At 43.4% G+C, this 27,289-nt stretch overlaps 1 protein-coding gene across 1 annotated transcript in view; it reads left to right on the top strand.

Annotated features, from left to right (window-relative positions):
• LOC121279009 (laminin subunit alpha-3-like) overlaps positions 1–27,289 on the top strand; it is a 509,546-nt gene that overhangs the window by 274,108 nt on the left and 208,149 nt on the right. The window contains exons 22-25 of the mRNA XM_041189741.1: positions 1,623–1,761; positions 5,758–5,900; positions 6,054–6,160; positions 13,763–13,910. Coding sequence (XP_041045675.1) covers positions 1,623–1,761; positions 5,758–5,900; positions 6,054–6,160; positions 13,763–13,910 — 537 coding nt within the window. The remainder of the gene's footprint in view (positions 1–1,622; positions 1,762–5,757; positions 5,901–6,053; positions 6,161–13,762; positions 13,911–27,289) is intronic.

The raw sequence follows: 27,289 nt of genomic DNA, 5'->3' as shown, positions 1-27,289 counted from the left end.
AAGTCAGGCAAGCACTGGGACTGAGGAACAAGACGAGGCCACTCAGCCCCTGTAGCTTGTTTCACCATTTATGGCTAATCTCGATCTTAACTCTATCAATCCACCTTCGATCCATGACCTATAATACCCTTGACTAACAAATATCTATAAATCTCAGTTTTTAAATTTTACCAATTGATCCCCAGCCTCAACATTTTTGGAGGAGAGTGTTCCAGATTTCCACTGCCCTTTATGTGCAGAAGTGCTTCCTGACATCGCACCTGAATGGTCAATCTCAATTTTAAGATTCTGCCTCCTTGTTCTAAAGTCCCTACACCAGGGAAAAGCATTTCTATCTATCTACCCTTATCCATTCCTTTAATCATCTTCAACACTTCAATTAGATCACCCCTTAATCTCCTACACTCAGGGGATTACAAACCTTGTCTATGTAACCTGTTCTCATAGTTAACCCTTTTAGCCCAAAGCAAGAACCTCTATGGAAATTACTCAATGCTATTTTGTTTGTTATATTCCATTCTTTCTAATGGGCGTTTAGCACCAGAATGAACTCTCTGTGATATGCTGCATAAGATATTCCCAGTCAGACCCCACGAGAATATTGTTATGGCCCTTATAAGTAAGGCATCTTTGCAGGTACATCATAATAGGGCAGAATTTTATGTTCCACAGACGGGTGCGTGCCGGACCCAAACGGGTGTAAAATTGCATGAGATGACGTTGGACAAGCATCCCGACATCATCATGCACTCGTGCAATATTTCACGTGGCCAGCATGTGCGGCAGTTGGAAGAGCGCCTGTCAACAATTAAGCGGGCAATTAAGCCCATGGCATAATTATAAACGATTTTTCGTGACCCATCCAACCTTATGGTTGATGGGTGGGCCAATTGGCCAGGCAGCCTTTACATTTTTGATGAAACCTCATCCAAGGTGGTGGGGGGGGTGGGGGGGGGGATGAAATCTCCGTTAGGATGTAAATTTAGAAGAAATATCTGGGGACAGCATTTTTAAGAGGTATGTTTTCAGGTTCTTGGTTATGTCGCGTGGACATTTTTTGCACCATTTTTGTGTTTTATTTTATTATTTGAAGGTCCGCAGCTCACTGAGGCAGCTGTCTGCCTTCAGGGAGCTCAGTGGAAGCTGTTGACATCAGCACCAGCCATCTTCCCGCCCCACCCTAGCAGCGCTGAGCTTTTCAGCGAGCGTTTCATGCTGGCTGGCTGTTAATTGGCCAGCCAGCATGAAAGCATGGTCGGAGTCCCATTTCCCGACTGCGCCCAGGCCTGCTGATTATGCATGCCCAACGAATGCAAAATTCAGGCCTATGAAAATCAACCTATAAAGAGCTCACTAATTGAAAATTGTAAGTTATCTTATAATTAAAGTGGAGTAATCCTATGTAATATTATAATTTAGCTATTGAATTGAACTTGTTATGTGTCCTTTTAATTTTTTTTGCCAGATATCTCTGCTGCTAACTTGCTACAGTTTGAGGTTACCAGTTCAAACAACACCATTGCTTGCTTTATGGCGTGCAAATGCTACTTAGTGTGATTCTTCTGCTATTGGTGGAGTTTGGGTTTTCCTTTATGCTCCTTTGACTGCTTTTTTCTTCCCAGCCAGAGGTGATCATGTCTGTCACTGTGACTTCTCCTAATCTGTTTCGCATAATCTTCCGGTACAAGAACCGTACCCCAAAGCCTGTTAGAGGAAGGATCTCAATCACTGAGGAAGTAAATGTTGATTCTTGCTGTAACTGTAAGTGGCTTTCATTTCTGCACCTAGTTTGTCCACCATCTTTCCAAAATCTTAACATGCCAACTTACTACCCTTATTTATTCATTTGAGGTGATTCCCTTTGACTTTGAAGGATCTCCCTCTAACTGGCTGGTCTTCATTCTGCATGAGCTCCCTCGACTAGCACTGCTGCTAACTCTGCTTCTAGATCACCCTACCAGTCAAGTGTTAATTAACTTCACTTTTACAGAATAACGTGAGGGTAACAGTGCATGTGGAGAATAGAAACCTCAATTTGTTCCGCATCGCCTTCAGATATATTAACCCAGGATTCACTACTGTGTACGGCCATGTAGCAGTTTATCAAGCACAACCAAGCACAGGTAAGGATGAACAGTATAGACGGTCCAAAAACTTAACCAGCCTGAATTGATTGTCGTTTTATGGTAAGTAACAAAATTATTTTTTTAATCGTCTTGGATTTTGCCTCATACCATCAGTGCTGCATTTGCATGGGTAACACATAGGGTTGCCAACTTTGTTGGATGTATTCCTGGAGGTTTTGTTACATGACATCCCACTTCTGCCTATCCCATCCATTCCCCATGCCCCCTCATTACAACACATCCAGCCTCATGATGCCCCACCTTCCCACAGCCAACTGGGAAGAGGACAGGCTCTTCATCACTTGATTGGATGATTCTTGACTGTCAGCCAAATAGCCTTTTCGCCCATCTCCAATATTTTTGTAACTAAAAAACATGTGTTTAAAGAAATTCAAGCTCTCTCTCAGCCTCAGTCTCTCTGCCTTTGTCTCCCTGACTCTTTGCCTCACTTAATCTCACCTCACAGTATAAACAATGTGGTGGTGTCCAGGAGACTCTTTTTAATTCTTGGAGACTCCAGGACTACCCGGAAGGTTGGCAACCTGAGTAACATCATAAACTATGGTGACTTCAGCCTGTGTCTTGGAGTGGCTGCAGTTGTACTTGAACATTAACTGTACATGCAGCTCCCGCTGTTAGCTAACAAACCTTTTTGACTCGGAATTTCCCAGAGAGCACCCAAATAGCAGAATTTACCATGATGTTTGTCCCAACAGGAACAGCTTTCGAAAGTTTCTGCAGAGCTCATTTTCCTATGTTGCAACAAAAAATATCGTGGGAAAAAAAATGTAAATTCTGCAGTATTATCTTGTATTCTAATTCCTATTTTTGAATTGGCTGGGACAGAGGTTTAAATTAATGGTTGTTTGTTGCCGTATCTCCATAAAATGGATTAGAAGGTGGTGATGAGTCACCTTCTTGAATACAACTGAGTGGCTTGTGAGGTCACTTCAGAGGGCAATTAAGAATCAGCCACTTTGCTATGTGTATGGAGTCACATGTAGGCCAGACCAGGTAAGGATGGCTGATTTTCTTCCCTAAAGGATGTCAGTAAGCTTTTTACCACAATCTGATAGCTTCATGGACACCATGAAACTTTCATTTATATCCTGATTTTTATTTAATTAATTGAATTTAAATTCCCCACATGCCATATTGAGATTTGAACTCATATCTCTGAATTGTTAATCTAGGTCTCTGGATATGTCTACCCAAATCACATAATATATGCCTACCCAAATCAGCTAATCACATAATCATGAAGAAGTCATGGATTCTAGGCATTTTGGAGTTGTGTTTCAGTCATTTACAGAATCAAGTGATGCATTTTGGATGAAAAATTAGGAGAAACAAGATAAACTAAATGTTGACATTAAAATGTGGATGCAGGAACAGTGACCTAGGGGTTCACACACATATATCTTTGAAGCTGGCAGGGCAAGTTGATAAGACTGTTGATAAAGCATATGGGATCCTTGTCTTTATTAATGAATTTTCAGCTTTGGCTTGAGAATCACGAAGTCTGATTGAACAAAATACGTGGTATTAACACCCAGGAGAGTCAGGGGTGGGCTGGAGTCAGAGCCGCCACCTTCCGATGCAGGCCCGAGGTGGGAACAGAGAAGGGTGGATGCTGAAGCTAACAAGTTAGGCCTGCCTCTATCTACTTGGACATCAGCCCAGTTCTGTGAATGGCTGTTAGGCTCCTAAGCCTTCATCCCTCAACTACTTATCCCCCGTGCCTCCCCATGGCCCCTCCATGCCCTTCCATTCCCCCTCACCCAGTATCTCCTATGGACAGAACTCAGAAGCCCTATAATAACACTGGGAAATCTTTGAAATGCTCATGACATTTTTTTTTTAAATCATCTATTAATACTCCAGTTTTTAAAATTGCCTCTCTTAGAAACTCATAAAACTGTCAAACAAACACACACAGCCATTGAAATTCCCCTTGAAAAACAAACTGCCTTCTCTCGAGTGGTCATTAATCAGTCAAAATAAACAAACAGCCATTTAAAAACCTCTTCAATACATTTGCTCCTGTAATCGAACAAAGCACACAGCCCCGTCCCCAGCTTTGTCAAAAATCCCATCTGAACTAAATCCACTAGTAGGGTTTAGAACTCAGCCATGCATTCACAATGGGATTTCGTTGACAACCGATTAAGCAAACCCTACAGATCTCAATACAATACAGTCTTTGAAGTTGCATGACTAGATGGCCAACCATCTATTTTTTGTTTTGAAAGGCTTACCAAGATGGAGTTTAAATCTAAAGAAGTCTGGCATCTGTTCAATTTTTTCAAAGGCTCAACAGATGTCTGGACTTTAAATCAATGTGAAAATCAAAGCATAGTGTCCTGACAAAATCAGATTCCCAATACTGTTGAATGCATAAGACCACTTTATCCATGGGACTCTTATCGATGCTAGTCAATTTATGGTCATTTACCTCTTAAGGATAGAACCCTATGATCAGTCACTGAATTAAAATCATGCTTAAATCATCATATATCATTACATTATGACATTTGATGTTGGAAAGATCTTTTAAACTTATTAGTCAAAAAGTTCCTTATTCCACAAGAGCCTTCACTCAAGGTTCATGAGCTGACTGACCTGATATATTTCATACAGCTTTCACGAACCTGTCCACCTCACTGATGGTTGCAATCTCTGGGAAATTCACCATTTAGGGCAGGCATTTAAAACGCTTAACCCAATGTCACTTTGAGTGAGCGTCAGATCGCAACCCTCCACATGTCCCATGCTGATCAAAAGGATGGCGGGTGAGAATTGGTTGGAAAATTTAAAATTAATTCCCCCACCTCCATTTTAGGATGCCTGACATGGACTACTATAGCAAGGAATTTATAGTAAATCTTTATAAAGCACTGGCTAGGCCTCAGTTAAGTATTGTGTCCAATTCTGGGCACTGCGCTTCAGGAAGAATGTTAAAGCATTGGAAAGGGTGTGGACAAGATTTATTGGAGCATTACCAGGGAGAGATTATGTGAAGAGACTGAAGACCACAGGGGCTGTTCTCCTTAGAACAGGACAGCTAAGGGGAGATTTCATAGAGTTAGTCAAAATTCTGAGATTTTTTGATACAGTTGATAGGGAGAAACTGCTTCCACTGGTAGCAGAGTCAGTAATGCTCATTGAAGATAATTGACAAAAGAACTAGAAGCATTTTTTTTTACACAGTGAGCTGTTGTGGTCTGGAATGCCCTGCCTGTAAGAGTGGTGAAAGCAGATTCAATAGTTACCCTCAAAAGAGGAATTGGATATATACCTAAAATGGAAAAAATTGCAGGGTAATGGGAAGAGAGCAGGGGAGTGTGGGACTAACTGAGCAGCTCTTTCAAAGAGGCAACACAAGCACAATGGCTCGAATGGCCCCCTTCTGTGCTGTATGTGTCTATGCCTACTTTTTTTTTATCTGGAGGAAAATCAGAAATATTTTAAATGATCTGAAATTTTCAACATAAAGCATAATAAATGAACTTGTAAACGTGTTTCTCTGCTTAAATTCTGCAGCTCGAATTCCGTGTCTCTGTCTGTTTTGGCTGCACCAGCCTATAGTCCAGTATTTGTGAATGATCCAGCCTTTTGACCTTGTTCCTAGTTTTGACCCAGGCAAAAGAAATTACCTTTCCTCGTAGTAAGGAGCCATCTTTTGTTACCGTTGCAAGAAGTAACTATGGTGACCCATTCCCGCTCACACCCGGGACTTGGACTGTCAACATAGAGGCTGATGGAGTGCTCTTGGTGAGAACAATATATGTTATATGATGGTAAAATTCTTTCTGTAGCTTTTAAAATGGATTGAACATCTGTTGGGATGAAAGTAAATTTCTAGTCAGATTCAGCCTTTGAGTTGATTGTCTAATCCATCAATGTATTTTTAAATCTGCACATTAGGATTATATGATCCTGCTGCCCAGTGATTATTATGAAGCTCCGATTCTGCAGTTACAAGTAACCGATCCCTGCACTTACGCTGCTAACCCCGAACAAGTGGGAAAAAAGTAAGCAAAACACAGATAGAAAATTTCTGTAGATTTCATAGTTGAAGATGTGAAGAACATGACATAGTTGGGAGTGAAATGCTAATTTTCAGTTTTGTGGATGAAAACCCTTTTTTGGTTCAGCAACACAGAAGTCATGAGTGACCAATCAGATTCCGTTCGCATCCCCTCTGCCCTGCCCAAGTAAATAAAAGTCAGAATTGACCTCTGTTTGCTGACCTACCTAGACTTCCAGCCTAGTAATGCTTCAATTTTAAATTCTCATCCTTGTTTTCAAATGTCTCCATGCCCTTGCACCCTCCCTATCTCTGTAAACTCTTCCAGCCCCACAACTCTCTGAGATATCTGCGCTCGTCCTATTCTGGACTCCTGAGCTTCCCCAATTTTAATCACTTTGCCATTAGTGACAGTGTCTTCAGCTGCCTGCGCCCCAAATTCTGGAATTCCCCCTGTAAACCTATCCGCCTCCCTCTCCACTTTTATGACCCTCCATAAAACCTACTTTTTTTGGCCAAACATGGTGACCTGCCCTGTTATCTCTTTCAGCTGGATATTACAGCCCCTGCTGGCATACTTGAAGGCAGGGGGAGCTCTTAAGATAAAGCGGTGGCCTTTCCACTGCCTTCCTGCACACCCCCAATCTGTCTCCCATATTTTGGGGGGCAGGGAAGGTGTCAGGCAACCTCAGGCTCAGGGATAATGGTTGTCAGTTGTCAATAGTATATTAATTATATTGTTTATATTGTTAAGATATACAGGTAAAGGATTGTTGAAGTACTTTAATCACATTATAACTAGGGGACAGCTGGGACACTGGCTGTTGAAAGGAGAGGTATGAGACCGAACAGTCAATAATCTCTTTTAGGAAAGAAAAGCTCTGTGTCTTGGTTTTGACTTCACCAATGGGCTTGGATTCTATTAACATTGGTAGCAGAGAATAGTTAGCCTAAAGGTGAAGATTAGAAACTATGATTTCTTTTCAGACAGAAGCTTGTAATTGGACTTACTTTTGAGAAGAATGACTGAAAGCAAGTGTAAAGTATCAGGGTATGATTTTCCACCATTGTTCTGTGAAGCTGAACCATATGCCCAATGGAAGGATGAAGTGGATAAGTGGGCATGGATTATGTCCTTATCAAAGAGAAAGCAAGGTATGGCCTTGGCATTTTCACTTCCCACCAGAAACAGGATCAGATGCAAAGCATTTTCTGAGATAAAGGCTCATCATTTGGACACTGAGGAAGGTTTGGATAATCTCTTAAAATTTATGGACAAAAACTATAAGAAAGATGATCTATTAAATGCATATGAGGCATGGTTAAACTTTGATAAACTTAGAAGGATGGCTGGTTATTCCATTGAAGAATATATCTTGGAATTTAACAGGTTATATACAAGATTGCCGAAATTCTATTTGGAGATTCCTAATTCCGTGCTTGCTTTCAAGTAGTTGGATTGTGCTAAAGTATCGAACATGGATGGACTCCTGACCTTGACTGGAGTTAGATTCCCAGAAGGAGATATGCTTTTGGAACAGATGCCTGAAGCTTTAAAGAACATTTTGGGGAAACATTCATTTCCAGTCACTTTCATGGCACCAATGAGACATTCAGTGGTAACACAAAAGATGGAGGATTCGATGCTGGTAGCATTTTGAGATCATTTAGATATGGGACGCCTGCATAAATACAAAAGAAAAACCACAAAATAAAAACCACAACAAAAGAAATGAGGATAGAGACCCTGTTGGTAGCTGTAACAGACAACAGGAAGTGGGTAACTCTGGCAGGAGAATGAACCCCAGGAATAACCAAGGAATGGTAAACAGATGTTTCAGATGTGACTCGAAATATCATTATGTGAGGAATTGTCCGAAACGGAATAACAGGGCTTTTGAAAGGACAAATGTCAAGGAAGGTTCAGAAGGGGAAGATGAGATACTGATCAGTCAGAAGGAATTGTACTGGTCACCAGAAGCTTTAGCCTAGTTGCAGACTCATTCAGTTATGCTGTATTAGTCAATGGGTGAACATTTATAACGTGCAATCAAGGAGTGGATTAGTTAAAGTGTTACCTGGATTCTCTACATAGTAAAGACCAAAGTAAGGTTAAGGAATATGAAAGTTTTCCTTCCTTCAGGTTTGGGGGAAGATAACATGTTCAAATTACTAAAGAAAGTGGTGATTCTGTGTAAAATAACTGGGGTAAACCATTTTATCAGCACAGATATAGTATCCAGTGAAATGCCCTTACTGTTGAGTAAGGATGTAGTTGCATTGGAGGCGGTTCAGAGGAGGTTCACTAGATTGATTTCAGGGGCTTGTCTTATGAGGAGAGATTGAGCAGTTTAGGCCTATACACGCTAGAGTTTAGAAGGATGAGAGGAGATCTAATTGAGGTATATAAGATGCTAAAGGGGATAGACAAAGTAGGCGTGGAGTGGATGTTTCCCCTTGTGGGGCATTCTAGAACGAGAAGTCATAGTTTTAGGCTAAGGGGTGGTAGATTTAAATCAGAGATGAGGAGGAATTACTTTTCTCAAAGGGTCGTGAATCTGTGGAATTCACTACCTCAGAGTGCAGTGGATGCCGGAACGCTGAATAAATTTAAGGAGGAGATGGACAGATTTTTAATCAGTAATGGGTTGAAAGGTTATGGGGAGAGGGTGGGAAATTGGAGTTGAGGCCGAACTGAGATCAGCCATGTTCGTATTGAATGGCGGGGCAGGCTCGCGGGGCTGAATTGCCTACTCCTGCTCCTAGTTCTTATGTTCTTCTGTTCTTCTGTAAATGAAATTAGACACAGAACATGATAAGGCAATTGTTTTTGGGAAAATATGTAGATTTACAGTTTACATCAAGGGTTAGGGGTTTAAAGGAAAAAAGACAAATTGTTTTAAAACTACATTGGCAATTCACCCATCTTGTCATAGGTTAAAAATTCTACTATCGGATACAGGAGTAATGGATGATGAATATACTAAATTTACAGAAGAGATCAGTGAGAAATGTGACATATGTAAAATTATAGGAGAACACCATCACGTCCTGTAGTGAGTCTCCCATTAGCAAGAGATTTTAATGACATTGTAGCAATGGACTTGAAGGTATAGGGTGAGGTTCTCTTGCAGTTCATCGACATAGCAACTAGATTCAGTCTGTCAACAGTAAAATGTATTAAGGACAAAAAGGTAATTGTGGACAAGATAATGGAAAAATGGATAGGAACTGAACTGACAACACTGGCTAAATCCCAACTGACAATGCTGGGGGGTGGGAGTTTGCCAATGAAGAAGTTAAATGTATGTGTGAAAATGTGAACATCGTAGTAATGAACACAGCAACAGAATGTCACTTTAGTAATAGGAAAGAAATCATGCAATAATTGATGAGATGCTTCACAAAATCTTAGCTGACCAACCGAGCTGTAAGCTGACATCTGCCCTGGTGTGGGCAGTGTATGCAAAGAATTCGCATCAAATGGTTGGGGACTACAGTCCCTATCAATTAGTTTGTGGGAAAAATCCAAAAATACCTTCGGTGATGTGGGATCATCCCCTGGCTTTGGTAGGGACTACAATTAGTTCATATTTTTCTGTGCACTTGAATGCCCTGCATGCAGGGAGAAAGGCATTTATCAAGGCTGAGGTTTCAGACAAAACTTGGCAAGCCTTATGGCACCATATAAAGCCATCAGGAATAACATTTTAACCCGGGGACATGGTATATTACAAAAGAGAAAGACAAAAAGAATGGTAAGGTTATAGACAGTGATGGAAAAATGGTAATTTTACAACATGACAATCAAACTGTTAGGGCACATTCCTCAAGGCTAATTGGCACTAATTATACATTTATAGAATCTGAACAGGTAATAGAAAGTGAAGAAGCACCGTGCATTTCACATACATATATGTTGGACAATTACAAGAGCAGATTATGGCAGATAACGAGCCAACTGAATATGAACAAAGTGATACTGAAGTGCCGGATAAGATTATTTACCCCAAAGGACAATTCCCCAAAGTTGGCACCAGCACCAGAGGAACATATATGCCAGTAGGGGCCAGCGAATGGAGGGGCGCCACTATTATAGGCAGAGCAGGAAAAGCCACTGGCAAATACAAATATTGGCTGAGTGTGCAAGATGAGGGACAGAAGGTAAGACCCATGGATTGGCAAATTGATGGGTAGAGATGTGGAAAGGCCAGAAAATGCAGTGTGAGTTCTGAAAGTGGGCCGGGAAGTGATCACAGTCCTAGGAAAAGATTACAGACCTACAAAAGAGACTTTAATCATAAGAGGGAAAGAGATAGGAGGGCAAGAAGTTTAACAAGTACAAGGACCATGGAACAAGCTCAGAATGCCTCTAGAAGTAGAAGCCCTTATGATCGAGAACTTTTAGTGGCTACTAACAAATTAGAAGTTGATGAAGGATTGCCAAACAAAAAGAATTGAAAAGTTGGAAAGAATTTGGTGTATACATTGAAAAACCAGACAGGAGGCAGCCAGCCTTATCACAGAAGTGGGTATGCACAGAAAAGGTTCTTCCTGATGGCACGTATAAGGCGAAAGCCAGACTAGTAGCTCGAGGTTTCATAGAGAGACTTCGTGATCAAAATGTCAGAGTGGACTCCCCCACTGAAGGAAAAGTGAACTTGAAGATTTTCTTAGATCTTTTAGCAACATATTCCTGGGAATGTAAATCAATTGATCTAAAAGCTACATTTTTGCAGGGTGAGAAACTTCAAAGGGAAGTGTTTTTGAAACCACCTAAAAAAGCTGGCGATATGGAAGGGAAACTGTAGAAATTAAATAAGTATTGTTTATGGGCTAAATGATGCATCAAGTGTATAGTATTTCTCAGTTAGGTCCATCCTGTTGAAAATGAGTTGTACCCAGCTAAAAGCAGACCCAGCAATGTTCTATCAGTATGACAAGGAGAAATTAGCAGGCATCTTTATGATGCACATTGATGGTTTTCTGTGGGGAGTTTCTGGAGAATTTGAGCACTGGGTGATAGATAAAATAAAGAGGGTCAGTGGGCTATAAATATATAGGGTTAGACATTAAGCAGAATAAGTCAGGACTGAGCTTGAATCAACAGTCTTATTTAAAAATGTCAATTGCATCCCAATAAATTGGACCAGGTCCTCACAAAAAGAGGATCCTGCATCCAAGGAAAAAAATAGACCAATTAAGAAGTTTAATTGGACAGTTAAACTTCATTCAGGCTAGATCTGATTCTAGTTTTGACATATTGGAACTGATTACTATGATGAAACATGCTACAGTTGAGGAAGTTCAGAGGGCAAATAGAACATTACAGAAATTAAATTCAGAGAAATGCACACTCAAGTTTCCAGCCTTGGGTGACCATAAGACCATAAGACATAGGAGCAGAAATTAGGCCATTCGGCCCATTGAGTCTGCTCCACCATTCACTCATGGCTGATAAGTTTCTCAACCCCATTCTCCCACCTTTTCCCCGTAACCTTTGGATGAACCCAGAAGATATGAGGTTAGTCATTTTTAGGGATGCTTTACATGCCAATCTTCCAGATGGATGAACACTTGGCATGCCATAACATTCAAGGCTATGGACCAAGTGCTGGTAAATGGGATTAGGTAGGTAGGTCAAGCGTTTCTCACGTGTCCTTGCAGACTCAATGGGCCGAAGGGCCTCTTCTGCACTGTGTGATTCTGTGATATTCTAGTACAACAGGGTTTATCGTATTTTAGAAGAGAAAGAATAACAAATGTTGTCCATTGGCCTGGGAAGCAAAGAAAATAAAGTGTAGTTATAAGCAGCTTAGCTGCAGAAACACTGGTTCTAGTAGAAGCAATAGATATGGGATTTTACTTTTCAAATATTTTGAGGGAAATCCTATTCAAGGATCATTCTGAGAAAAGTTGGCCCATTGAATATTGGATAACCATTCTCTATGGGATCATGTACATTCAACAAAGAGTGTGACTGAGAAAAGGCTAAAAATTGACCTTGCCAGCATAAAAGAAATGTTAGAGAGAAAAGAGCCCCCTAAGACAAGATAGATTGACCCATGTCACTAATTATCAGACTGTTTTACAAGAAGGAGTGCCTGCTTGAAGAAATTGTTGGAGGTCCTAGAAGAGAGACGTTTTGTACTATGGAGGGCTATATGAAATGTGGAAAAGAATTTTTTTATTTGTTTTGAAATTATTTTAGTATGTTATAAAGTTTATTTTTTAAGGAAAGGGGAATCTGTTAATAATGTGTTAATTATATTGTTTATGTTGTTAAGATACAAAGGTGAAGGACCTTGTTTAATTAAATACTTGGATCACATTTAAATAGGGGACAGTTGCGACACTGGGGGTTGGGAAGAGATATATGAGACTGAACAGTCAATAAACTCTCTTAGTAAAGAAAAGCTCTGTGTCTTGGTTTTGACTTCACCAACCAGCTTGGATTCTATTAACAGCAATTGGCTCATTATGAGCCTAATTGACATCCTGCCGGCGGAGGGCGGGAATCCCACGTCAATCCCTTCTGCCCTCCGATTTTAATCAGGCGGAGGTTTTGCTGCTGACAGGAGACTGACGTGGGGCCTGTGCCATGATTAATAGGATCCGGCAGCCATGCTTACCGCTGCAATGGGCTACATTAAATCCAGCCCACTATTTCCAGGAGGTTTGTTAACCAGAGGAAACAAATTTAATGTAATTGGCAAAAAATCCAGGGGGAGATGAGAATTTGAGAATTTTTTTATGCGCAGTATGTTGTTTTGATCTGCAATGCACTGCCTGAAAGGACGTGAAGTGGAGTGAATGGTAACTTTCAAAAGGAAATAGGCTTGGAAAGGAGACATTTGCAAGGCTACGGGGAAAGAGCAGAGGGAGTGAGGTTAATTGGGTGGCACTTTCAAAGAGCCAGCACAGGCACAGTGGGCAGAATGGCCTTCTGTGCTGTACAATTCTATAATCTCCAATATTATTTCCATATCCTCCTGGATTGCGTGTAGTTTCTCATTTCCACTATTGATACAATATACAGAAATAGGCCATTTGGCCCAACTTGTCTATTCCATGTTTCACATGACCCACCTCCCAACTTATTTAACTCGCCCTATCAACATACCCTTTCTCCCTCATGTACGTAGAGCTAACTTCCCCTTAACTATATCAATACAATTTGCTTTAACCATTCACATTCTCACCACTCCTTGGATAAGAGGCTTTTCTTAATATATATATGTATGTATGTATGTATGTATGTATGTATGTGTATAATATGTTTTGGATGTCCCCCAGGAGTGAAAGCATTTTCTGTATTCCAACTCTATGAAACTCCTTCATAATTTTAAATAGATATTATCTGGTCACTTTTCAACCTTCAAAATAGCCCCACATGGTTCAGCCTTTAAAGAACTCATAAGCATTTGTTCTGTTGTCCTGCTGTAATTTTTTTTCCCATTGTCCCGATGGCCTCTATGTCTTTTTTGTAATATGGAGAGCAGAGCTATGTACAGAACTTTAAATGTGATTGGTCAGCCAAGGTTCTATTCAAGTTTAATACAACCCCTGCCATTCAGTTAACTTAACTCTAAATTGCCCCCAACAGCTGCTTGTTATACAAGTACCTGCCTTTGGATATCTTCCCATCAGCTGGAGTTGATGATGTCATGTACACTGTGGATGGCCAACAGCAATCTTCAATTCAAAAACCGACCTCCTACCGCACAAAGATGGCTGATCTGACTGGCAGACAGGTACCAAAGAATACCTATCAAACTTTATATTCAGTTTATGGGGATGTTATTCTTTTTAAAATCAGGCACTTAGAAATTAGTGAATGTATTTTTGCTAATTGCATAATAATGCCAAATCAATTTCCCATATACTGTTCAAATATTAAAAGAAATGATACAAAGGCCTGGGAATTCCACATGATTGAGTTTCATCCACAGATAATTCTCATCGGGGGTTAATTGGAGACATCTCCAGTGGGAATCTCCTGTTAAACAGCAGTTCCGTGCCAGCAGGTGGTTGGAAGTTAAAATTGTAGCTTGTAAGTCTGGCTGCAAGTTATAGCAACAGCAGGTTGGGGGAATATCTTGTAAGTTTAGCTCAGGGGACTGTCCAGTAACTGCACTGGATGGCTCATGCAACCTTTTAACCCACTTCTGAATAACGACTTCTGGTCAAGAAGCTGGTGTGGACAGGTGGACAGAAGGACAAGTGCAATGCGAGAGCTATAGTGCGTTGGTGAAGACGCAACGTTACATGTTTCAAAGAGTGTAAGAGAGCAGTGTAGATGATCCAGTTTCTCAGGGGAAAGAAAGAACCTGCAATTCTGTTGCATCTTTCATGATCTCAGAATGAACTACCACAGCCAATGAACTGCTTTTTGAAGTGTAGTCATTGTTGTAATGTAGGAAACTCTGCACACAGCAAGCTCCAACACTCTGCAATGTGATAACGACTGGTTAATTTGTTTTAATGATATTGGTTAAAGATTGGTTCAGGACATCAGGGAGAACACCTCTGCTTTTCTTGGAAATAACGGCAAGGCATCTTTTACATTTACCTGATAGGGCAGACGGTCTAAAGTCTCACCCGAAAGGAGAATGCTGCCCATGGCTTCAGAGAAGTGGGAGATAGAGTTTATGGGTACACACCTGAAAAGACATACAAGGAACATCACATCTGTATACAGTCACTAAGCTGACAATTGTGTTATAGCTATCAGATCATGGGCTTTAGGAAATAAGGGGAAACTGTTAACATGGCAGGAGGGGCATTAACCAGAGAACACAGGTTTAAGATAATTTACAAAAGAACCATAGGGGAGATGTGAAGAATTCTTTGTACCCAATGAGTTTTTTGAATCTGGAAACAGATTCAATGGTAACTTTTAAAAGGGAATTTAATACATTCTTAAGTCAGAGAATGTTGAAGAACAGTGGGGAATGAGCTGAGGCAGGGAGGGGATTGGCGGTGGGACTACTTGTGTAGCTTTCAGTGTGCTGACACAGGCAGGATGGGCAGTATGACCTGGTTCTGGACTGTATGATTTACTGAACATCAGGGGAATGTTTATTTCATTGCCACCATTAATGAAGTAAGATTCTTTGGAATCTGCTGCAAATTCTGGCCTAGGGACCATGCGTTTTAGAGACGCTCAACTAAGCAGTAGAGCACAAGTACTCAGAGTTAATGTAAGTTTGTGACTAGCACTTTTCAGTTTTGATCTAAAGCCATTTTTTCAAGTAAGTTGGCACCAGTTAGAGACTTTTTACCAAAGGTAAATGAAAAGTGTCAGTTCACAGTGCCTCCTTGTGGCTATATCCAGAGAGGCATCAGTCATGGCCTGATTGAGGAAAAAAAATAATGTAGAGGAAATTAATTATTTTTAAGTGGGATATATTTAGAGTTAGTCTACTAACCTTGAGTGTTAATATAACAATTTCTGTATTCATACTTTGCAAAACTTTATATAAGAAAGTGTAAATTTTGTGTTTATAACATTTATTGAAGGTTGTCAGAATATCATGTCATTATTGCATTAAAGACCAGGATGAAATTATTAGGTTCAGGATAATGTCACTGATTAACTTTGTTTATACTAAACATTTCAGGATTTTTCATCCTTTCTTTCTCTTTATTTGTGTTGGTATTTAAATTAAAATTCATCCATTTTTTTCCATGCGTCAGATTTGCTAATTCTTGGTTTACGTAACAAATGTTGCTCTGTTGTTTTGTAAAAATCTTGCTGGTTTTACGTGAATTGAAAATTTTTTTACATTTTCTATTGCATTCTGAACCTTTATGCAGTAGCTTAACAGACTCAGCTAAGCAGTGGAAAAATTGTTCCGATATGTAGAATGATAGGTTGACTGTGAGTTAACTCCTCATTAAACAAAACATTTCTTCCATCACCAGACACCCCTTTATCTCTTTTTTCTTAAGCTTTATTTTTTGAAGTGTATGTTGGATCTTGCAGATGTGGGACATGAGAGGAGCCCTTATCAATACTCATAGGTTTGTCTAACAGGCCAGAAAAGTAGCTTTGACAGCTGCTGTTGTTTAAGTTACTAGGGCTAAGAATAATGTCATGAATAATAGGCGCAGATTATTTGTTTTCGTTGGGAGATATGTTTGTTCTTTCATGTGTTTGCAGCCGAAAGAACAGCAAAAAAAGCGTGCTGACAGATGTTTCTGTGCTTCTTTAAAGAAATATTGGTGCATTCGCAAAGGTCTTATTGCCTCTCTGATCACTGACCCTATTATTTCCGCAGTGTTGTATTTCTTTTATCAAATTGTAGAGAGGTTTTGTCACAGCTGCGTGGTTTGGACAATTGATGAGGAAGATGGTGGCTGACCGTTTATTTTAATCCATCCTTAGGATATGAGCATTGTTGGCAAGGCTAGCATCTATTGGCTTTCCCCAGTAGCACTTGAGGTGGTGATGGTGAGTCACCTTCTTGAAACACCACAAGCGTACAACTGAGTGGGTTATTAGTACATTTTCTGAGGTGCTGTAGGTCTGAAGTCACATGTAAGTCAGACCAGGAAAGGATAGCAGATTTCCTTCTCTAAAGGACCTGAGTGAACAAGATGGATTTTTATTCTAATTCGATAGTTTCATGGTCTCCGTCACTAATCCTATTTTTTATTCAGATTTATTCAGTTAACTGAATTTAAATTCCCCCACTGTAACGTGATGGGATTTGAACTCATTTCTTCTCGATCAAAAGTCCCAGTCTCTGGACAGCTAGTCCAGTAACACAACCACTATGCCACTGTATCCATTTCCCAACCATACAGTCAAAGCTGTGAAATTATAGCTTTCTCATTGTCCCTCCAAATACCGAAACAATTCAGTGTTTGGCAGGAAATCCACTAGGAAAATCTTAATATTTTTGAATCCTCATATATTTTTCCTGTGTTACGACCTCCACGGAGACTGATAACTTTTAGAGAGATATTTGAATTCCCACTGACTGGCTGGAGGGAATCATACAACAACATTTCAAGTTTTAAGAGTCACTGTAACAAACAAATTAAAGGCAACATTGAAAAAATACTATTTCAGTAGGCAGCTTATACTCTAAACATCAGAAAAGTTTCCCCATTTAACTTTTAAATGACCAAAAATCCCTCTCCACGATTATACTTTACTCTGCCCCTTAAACGACACTTCATTCTCCAGGAATCAGTCTAAAGCTATTCTCAGCTCCTGATAACTTGATTCCTTTTTTTCCTTTTCCAGCTGGGTAACTTCTAATCCCTGAATTGACTTTCATGGTTAGGGTTACCCTGGAGATCCCTAATCTTCCAGTCTCATTTAAATATTCATGGACTTGGCCTTCTCAATCCGAGCATGAGCTCCCACCTGCATTCTGCATGGCGAACAACAGAGACTGGGTGCCTCTATCTATCTGCCCTCCCTCTCTCAGGTTCCTGCAGACTGTATCTGACAGTTTCTGTCAGATACAGCGATATCTTAGAGAACCCTATAAGCCAATCCTACAATGGCTTTGTATGGACTATTCCTTCCCAAAGTCCATCCACATAGCAACATAAATCATTTGATCTTTGTATCCAGGTAGAAATGCTAATTAGCTATGCTTGAGACCTGCAACTCCATTCTATCTTGAAATTAAATAGATCATTTAAAATATAACCAGTCTTAAAACCTGACATTCCTAACACCTCTTTGTGAGACTTGGAGACTAATGGTCTGCCCACAGTCAGCGTAGATGCTCTTGCCATTGTCTACAGGTATGAGTATCTTGCACCTTCTTCACAGTAAGACAACCTGGACTCTCTTTTCACCTTTAACAACCAAGCCACCCAAGCTTATTGTCGGGCAGGATTCAGAACAGGTCACATGACTCCCTTCATTCCTCTATTTTACCCTAAATTAAAGAGACAGTCCCAAAACATCACAATCTTATAAAATTTATATTAGTAACACCTGCAATGTCTCACCTGAGCCTCCCTAATAAGGTTTCTGCCCCGGCCACAGCAGTGGAATAGCCCTTATCAAAGTCACAAACTACACCATGTGACCACAGCAGGCAACCCCACTTCATCCTTTTTGACCTGTCCGACAGGGTTAACCACGCCAACCTCCTCCAATTTCTTTCCTCTGTAGTCCAGTTGCACTGAATTGTTTCTGTTCTTATCTCCATACAATTACCTCTGATTTCTGTCAAGAATCTATCCTATTTCTTATTGGCATACTTCCCCTCAGTGACACCATCCAAAAGCACATTAGATTCCACATGCACACTAACAACACTCAGCTCCACATCACTAAATCTTACTTTGAATCGTTATGTTGCATGTCCAATATTCAGTATTGGATGAGCAGAAATTTCTTCCAATTAAATATTGCAAAAACATCGGGCAGAATTTTCTGCCTACCGGGCGGGTGGGCCCCACCCAATCTCTGGTGGGTGGGGAGCCGATACCCGCCGGAGAAGCCCGGGCCCCACCGCCATTTTAAGTGGGTGGGCCAATTAAGGCCCGCCCAACGTGACGCCTGGTGGGAAGCACTATGAGCTCCCTGGTGGGTGGGAGAGGGGATTCCCCAAAAGCGAGAGTGTGTTCTTTCGTGCATGCGCTCATCTCCCTGAGGCTAAGTACAGCCTCAGGGAGATCGCTGACAGTTGTAAAAACAGTGAAAATAGAGAAGAAAACATCCTTAACATGTCCCCCTCAGTCACATGAGATGGGCCATGTTCATAAATTTCACTAAAACTTTATTGAACTTTTTAAATTCCGACATGAAACCTCATCCCGCCGGTGGATGAGGTTTCCTGTTTTGTCTATTGCCCGCCGGGGCTCCTGGCCTGCCCACCAGGCTTAAGATTGGATGGGCAGGTCCTTTAATTGTTTAACTGATCCTGTCAATGGCCTGAATTGGCCATTGACAGGTCGGCTGGCCCCCAGCTGATTTGGCTGTGCCCCCGCCTTCCTGAAGACTTAAATAGGGCGGGATGATGGTGTCTTTTTGCGCATCGGTGAGCGGGCCCCAACCCTGCTCACCAACAGCAAAATTCAGCCCATTGCATTTGGCTTCTGCTTATTTTTATTCATTCATGGGATGTGGGCGTCACTGGCTAGGCCAGCATTTATTGCCAATCCCAAATTGCCCTTGTTGAAAGGGCGTTTAACCACATTGCTGTGGGTCTGGAGTCACATGGAGGCCAGACCAGGTAAGGACAGCAAATTCTCTTCCCTAAAGGAAGGACATTAGTGAACCAGTGGTTTCATGGTCATCATTAGACTTTTAATTCCCGATTTTTATTGAATTTAAATTCAACCATCTGCCATGGTGGGATTCGAACCCGGTTCCTCAGAGCATTAACCTGGGTCTCTGGATTACTAGTCCAGTGACTACACCATCATCTCCCCACAGGAGAGGCGCTAGAGGAATTATAACTAAACAGGAACATGAGAAGGCCATTCAGCCCGTCGAACCTGCTCTGCCATTCAATACGAGCATGGCTGATCGAACACGTCAATGCCTTTTACCCACATTATTCCCATAACCCTTTATCCATCAACCTCTACCTTAAACATACTCAATGACTGAGCTTCCATGGCCCTCTGGGGTAGAGAATTCCAAGGATTCACAATCCTCTGAGTAAAGAAATTTCTCTTCATCTTGGTCCTAAGTGGCTTCCCCTTTATTTTGAAATTGTGTCCCCTGGATCCAGACTCCCCAATCAGGGGAAACACCTTACCGGCATTTACCCTGTCTATTCCTTTAAGTATTTTGTAGGTTTCAATGAGATCACCTCTCATTCTTCGAAACTCTAGAGAATACAGGCCCAGTTTTCCCATTCTCTCTTCATAAGACAGTCCCGCCATCCCCAGAACAAGCCTGGTGAACCTTCATTGCACTCCCTCTATGGCAATAATATCCTTTGAGGTAAGGGGACAAAAACTGCACACAGTACTCCAGGTGCGGTCTAAGCAAACTCCTATACAATTGAAGCAAGACTTCACTACTCCTGTACTCAAATCCTCTTGTGATAAAGGCTAACATTCCATTAGCCTTCCTAATCACTTACTGTACCTGCATGTTAGCTTTCAGTGACTTATGGACAAGGACACCCAGGTCCCTTTGTACATTCACACTTTCTGATCTCTTACCATTTAGGAAATACTCTGCACATCTGTTCCTTCTACCAAAGTGGATAACCTCACATTTTTCCACATTATATTCCATCTGCCACATTCTTACGCACTCACTAAGTCTGTCCTAATCCTTCTGTTGCTGCTTTACATCTTCTTCACAACACCCATTCCTGCCTAGCTTTGTATCATCCCCGAACTTGGAAATATTACATTTGGTCTGCACATCCAAATCATTGATATATAATGTGAACAGCTGGGGCCCGAGTACTGATCCTTGCAGTACCCCACTGCCTGTCAATGCAAGAATGCCCCATTTATTCCTACTCTCTGTTTTCTGCCTATTAACCAATTCTTAATCCAAGCATGTGCTTTTATTTTGCTAATAAACCTCCTGTGGGGGACTTTATCAAAAGCCTTCTGAAAATCAAATATACTACGTCCATCGACTCTCCTTTATCAATTTTGTCAGTAACATCCTCAAAAAACTCCAACAAGTTCATCAAACATGATTTCCCATTCACAAATCCATGCTGATTAAGTCCAATCAGATCATGATTATCCAAGTGTTCATTTATCACATCCTTTATAATAGATTCTAGCATTTTCCCTACTACTGATGTCAGGCTAATAGGTCTGTAGTTCCCTGTTTTCTCTCTCCCTCCCTTCTTAAGTGGGGTGACATTTGATACCTCCCAATCTTTAGGAACTATTCCAGAATCTACAGAATTTTGGAAATGATCATCAATACATCCACTATCTATATAGCAACCCCTATCAACACTCTGGAATGCAGAATATCAGGTCCCGGGGACTTAATCAACTTTCAGTCTCATTAATTTCTCCAATACAACCTTCTTACTTACACTAATTTCCATCAACTCCTCATTCTTCCTAGTCCCTTGGATCTCTAAATCTGGGAGATTTCCTGTATCTTCCTCAGTGAAAACAGACACAAAGTAATCATTTAGCTTTTCTGCCATTTCTCTATTCCCCATTGTGAATCCATGCCTGTAATGGACCCACATTTGTCTTAGCCAACCACTTCCTTTTTATATACCTAAAGAAGCTTTTACAGCCTGTTTTTATGTTTTTGCTAGATTCCTTCGTCAGCAACGCTTTTGCATTTTTGTGCCTTGAAGGAATGTATAGGTGCTGTAAGCTATGTAATAGTTTTTTGAAGACTATCTATTGCCTATGTACCGTCATACCTTTTAATGTATTTTCCCAATCTACCTCAGCCAATTTGCCCATCATGCCTTCATAATTTCCTTTATTTGACTTTAACACCCTTGTTTCAGAATGAACTACTTCACTTTTAAACATAAAGTAAAATTCGACCATATTGTGGTCACTCATCCCTAAAGGTTCTTTTACAACAAGATTATTAATAGGTCTTTCTTCATTACATAATACTAGATCTAAAATAGACTGTCCTCTAGTCGGCTCCTCAACATACTGCTCTAGAAAACCATCTCTAACACACTCCAGAAACTCATCTTCCACAGCATTACTGCTCAGTTGGCTTACCCAGTCTATATGCAGATTGAAGTCACCCGTGATTACCATATTGCTCATGCTACATTCTTCTGTCATTTCCTGATTAATACCATGCCCCACATTACTACTACTGTTTGGTGGCCTATGAACAACTCCAACCAATGTCTGCTGCCCTTTGCTGTTTCTAGGCCCCAGCCAAACAGGTTCCACACATTGGGCTGGATTTTCAGTTCAGCATGCGAGTGCACGGCCAACATACACGAGCGTAAAATTGTGTGTGACTACATCAGGTGAGCATCCCGACGTCATCACGCACTCACGTGATATTTCAGTCGACGGGCGCACGCGGGAGTTGGCAGCGCACCCGCCGACAATTAAGAGGGCTGTTAGGCCCAAGCTCAGGTCCGCGCCAGCATATTACACGGGCAGGCTAATTAAGGCCCACCCAGCATGAATCGTGGCTCCCGAGGACAGCGGGAGTGGGCAGGCAGCGGCAGGTCTGCAATGACCACCGGGTCCAATGGCGACCCAGCGGCCTGTTTGAAAAAGCTGCTGCAGCCTTTCAAAGGCTGTCAAACATGGCTGCTGGTGAGCAGGCCAGGCAGAAGGGTAGAGCGGGGGGGGGGGCCAGTGTGCCCCTCATTTTTTGGATGATTGCCTTGTTGCCCTCCTCGAGGAGGTGGTAGCACGGCAGGAGGCCCTCGTAACCCAGGACGGGAGGAGGAGGCACCCCCCAGATAACCAAATGTGCCTGGGAGGAGGTTGCGGAGGTGGTGAGCTCCCACGATGTGGTGCGATGCACCTGGATCCAATGTCGCAAGCTCTTCAATGACCTGTTGAGCTCAGGAAGGGTGAGTACCATGTTGGCATTGGTCACTTAACCCAGCAGGTAGGCTTTCCCTCTTGGCGCCTAGGTCACCCTGAGAGGGTGGTGGAAAGACAGGTTCTGCCCCCACAGCATGTGATACACTGAGACCAACATTATGGTTTTGGGGGCAACCTGGAGGAGCTGTACCAAGGTGCAGTGCTGGAACTCCAGAACATGTCAAAGTCAGGGTGATGACATTCTGGGAGGGGAGTTTCAAGGTGGCGTGGCGCCGATCGATTTGCTGCCCTCTGCGCTCCATGTGCTTGCGCCTCCTTGCTATGGAAGGTTAGGCCGTGTGGTGCCACAAGCGATGTAGACAGCATTTGGCCAAGGTGGTGGACAGGCCTGGCAACTTTGTATCAGTGTTCGGGGTGAGGAGGCACTGGAGCCCTGCAATGTCCCACTCTGGTTGGGGTGGGCCGGCCGCGAAGAGAGTCCATATACAATTAGCACTAATCAATGCTCTTCTCTCCTTTTCAGGAGAGGAATGCACATAATGCCACCAGGCAGATGAGGACTGGCGGAGGGTCGGCCCAGGTGGTGATGCTTACCCGGTTCGAGCAGGAAGCCCTAGGTCTGGAGATGCGCCAGGGTCCAACGGTGTCGGTGAGGCTGGGCTGCCACGGGCAGGTATGTTTGCCCAGCACTGAGGTCACCATTGTTCTCCCAACAGCCATGGCAGTGCTGAATGTTCAGTGATTGAAGTTTGCAACATGGCTTGACCATCGCTTATGGAAGGATGAGCGCATAATGATCCGGGGGACATAAATGCACATTGACATTATGCACATCTCCATATTAACTAATCAAATGTCCTTGTTCTTCCTTTCTGCATCAGCAGAGCAGGGCCGGGAGGAGGAGCAGCAGAGGCCCCCTCTCACAACTGAGGGCCCTGAAGTCTCGGACTCACCAGCATCACACCATCTCTGCCAGGCAGGCACCAACGCAGATACTAGCACCTCAGCGGGAATTAGATCATCAGCTAGTGTCCTGGGGCACAGCAGTGAGGGCACTTCACAGTCACTGAAGGAGCTGGCAGAGGCAGAGAGTGCCCATGGCGCCAGCAGTCGAAGGACTGCAGGGGACCAGGCACATGCTCAGTCGGTGCCTGTTGATGTGCCTCTGGAGTCGTCACTGATGCAGCAAGCACAGGAAATGCAGCCAGGTGTGCGGGAGCATCTAGAGGAGATACATGAGGCTATGCTCGGCTTGGTGTCCGTGGTGGAGGAGTCTACGCGGATGATCGCCGATGCAATGAGCCTCATGTCCAAGCGCCATGTGAACTCCATGGAGGGAGTGGCAAATCTCATGGAGAGGATCCTCCAATAGACCAAACAGGGCTTCCTGGGGTGCGCTCAGACCAGCAAGCCCTCACATCAACATTGACCTCAGCCGGTCAGTGCCGGTGTGGGAGATGATCTGGGCACCAGGTTTCCCAGCTCGGTGTCCATCCATCCACGCTGAGCAGGGAGGTCCAGAGGGAACTCACGTCGGTGCAGCAGCTGCCAGTCATCTCTGCGGGCGCCTCTCAGGCTGCTCCAGATGAGGGCGGCAGCTCCTCCGCCCCTCTGCCAGTGACCGTTGCATCCAATGAGGCTGTGGTGACTGGGGAGATGCCAGCTGTGGAACTGGCAGCCTCCTTCCAGGCAGGGCCAGCACAGGCTCCACGGGCCAGAGGACGCCCATCAAGATCATCGAGGCCAACAGGACAAGACAGTGAGCAGTCTGTCTCAGGTGCCAGGCCCAGCAAGGGGGCAGCACCAAGACCTAGCACCCGAAAGCGTAAACATAAGGCACCTCATGCACACCACGGGTTTATCATTGTTGCTTTTGTGTTGGCCCGCAATGTGGTGTTTATGAGTTGGTGTGATGTTTAACACCTTTGTCATTCTGTTTTCTTAAGTTCCTTTTGTTATACCATTAAATTCAGACATGTCACCATGGCTGAGGGTACCTCTTTTCTTCTGCAGGTGGATGGTTACCAATAATGTTATGAGTGATTCGTGTGACATTCAGCTTTATTAATGAGGACCTTAGTTATTGTTCCCATCCAGGCAGACTCAGCACTCAGGAATTGAGTATGGAGCCTGCAGCCCAGGCTTGTGCAGGAGGTCCATATGCGGTGTGCTAGCTGAAGATTCAGTGGATTAAAGCCTCCTAGGTGTCCCTGCCTCCCTGGAGTATGCCCGGGTCAGCGTCTACCTCCTCAGCAGTGTGTCCTCATCCTCGGACTCACTGCTGGACTCATCGTGTGCAGCTGCATCCACAGCGTCGACATCTTCTTCACCCACAGCATCCCCCCTTTCCAGTGCAAGATTGTGGAGAGTGCAGCGTGCAACCACTATCAGCGACACATGATCTGGGGGATACTGGAATGCCTCCCCTGAGCGGTCCAGGCATCGGAAGCGCATTTTGAGAAGGCCAATGGTTCTCTCCACCACAGCCCTTGTGGAGCCGTGGCTCCTATTGTACCGCTGCTCAGCTTCTGTTCTTGGATGGGGAGAGGTGTCATGAGCCACCTTCTGAGGGGATAGCCTTTGTCACCCAGCAGCCATCCATCCAGCCGGGCTGGAGCACTGAAGAGCCCCGGCACCTGGGAGTGTCTGAGGATGTAGGTGTCGTGGGAGCTGCCTGGGTACCTTGCACAGACTTGTAGAATCAGCATCCTGTGATCACACACTATCTGCACGTTCATGGAGTGGAAGCCCTTCCTGTTGACGAAGGCACCGGGCTCACCCGCTGGCACCTTGATGGCCACGTGTGTACAGTCTATTGCACACTGGACGCAGGGGAAGGCAGCAATGGCTGCGAAGCCACTGGCTTATGCATCTGGCTTGCCTGGTCACAACGGTAGTAGATGAAGGTCAATGCACGCCTGAACAGAGTGTCTGTAGCCTGTTTGACACAAGTGTGGACAGCTGACTGGGAGGCACTGCAAAGATCACCCACCGACCCCTGGAAAGAGCCAGAGGCATAAAGTTGAGGGCAGCTGTGACCTTTAGAGCCACTGGCACGGGGTGTCCACCTACACAGTTTACAGAGATCTCAGGCCCAACCATCTGACAGATATTGTTAACTGTCTCCCGGAGCCTTCTTCGGCACTGCACCTCAGACATATTGAGGTAGCTGCTTTGCCGCCTGCATACCCTGGCAGCAGGATAATGGCATCATCTGCGGCCCCTTCCGCCTTGGACTACCCCTTGGCCCTGCAGCTCTTGTGCCTGCGCCTCTCCTCCCAAAGGTGGCTCCCCTGGAGGCTGCATGTGTACTCCTGGCCTTCTCCCCCTTCTAGCCCTCCCTTCCTCCTCAGAGGAGTTGCCCCCAGTGGAGAGTTCAATTCCCATTCCCAGGCTAAGGGAAGGCTTTCTGAAACTTGCAGGTCCCAAAACGATTCTTCACTGCAGAGTGCTGACCTGAAGGTTGAGATAAAAACAAAAAACTGCGGATGCTGGAAATACAAAACAAAAACAGAATTACCTGGAAAAACTCAGCAGGTCTGGCAGCATCGGCAGAGAAGAAAAGAGTTGACGTTTCGAGTCCTAATGACCCTTCAACAGATCTGGTCCAAGCAGCTGGTATGTGTTTTGAAGTATTTTAGCTCACAGGCAAGCATCAGTTACTTCCCAAATTAAATATTTGACAGAGCAAACTTGCGACCCCACTGAGCCCTCTTATCCCACCCGTGGATGAGGTTTATACAAATGTATCCTACCCGCCTGCCCGTCTCACCCGTGTGACGACCTGAAGATCAGATGGGCCCCGACAAATCGCCATCAATTGGTGCCTCAGGGGCTTTAAGTGGCCCATTTAATAGTGGGCATGAATGGGAGATTGTCGCACGCCCACCCACCAAAATATCATGATGGTGCAGTGACATCAGGAAGCTTGCCCGACGTCCCCGCCGATCTTTTTATGAGTTGGTGTGTGGGTCTCGCCCCTGCACGCCAACGGGAGAATTCTGCCCAAAGTGAATTTTTCCCTTTCCATCCAGCCTTACGGTTGGCAGGTGGGTGAGAAGGCCAAGCCACCTTTGGGTTTTTGAGGAAACCTCATCCACGGGTGGGATTTTAAATCTCATTTTTAACATGTCTCTGCTCATATGACAGAGTCACACAAAGGGACATGTTTACCTTAAATTTTAAAATATTTACTTTTAATGTTACAAACCTTCAGCTCCCTGAGGCAGCTCTATGCCTTCAGGCAGCTTTTACTGGGCACACCCTCGTGCATGCGCTGCATTTCGCCATCACCCTCTTCCCCTCCCCCCACCCAGGCAGCACTGAACCTTTCAGCGCATGATTCGCTCTGGCTGGCCCATTAATTGAACAGCCAGCATGAAATCGTGGTTGGGGCCCGATCGCGGGTGGTGGACCATTGTACAGCTGCTCCTGTCGCGCCCACGCAACGAGGGAAAAATCCTCCCCATTGTTCTTCCGATCTGAAACTCTTCCTTGAATATTCAGTTCCTGGTCTTGATCACCGTACAGCCATGTTTCTGTAATGGCAATTATATCATACCCTTTTATCCCTATTTGTGCCTTTAGATCATCTACCTTATTGTGAATGCTGCGCACATTCAGGTAGAGTGCCCATAACTTTGTCTTTTTGGCATCATTCCACATTCGAAGC

This window comes from Carcharodon carcharias, chromosome 6 (assembly GCF_017639515.1).
Source record: "Carcharodon carcharias isolate sCarCar2 chromosome 6, sCarCar2.pri, whole genome shotgun sequence".
NCBI lineage: Eukaryota > Metazoa > Chordata > Chondrichthyes > Lamniformes > Lamnidae > Carcharodon > Carcharodon carcharias.
Note: the sequence above shows the minus strand (reverse complement) of the source record. Positions and strands in the feature narration are given on the sequence as shown.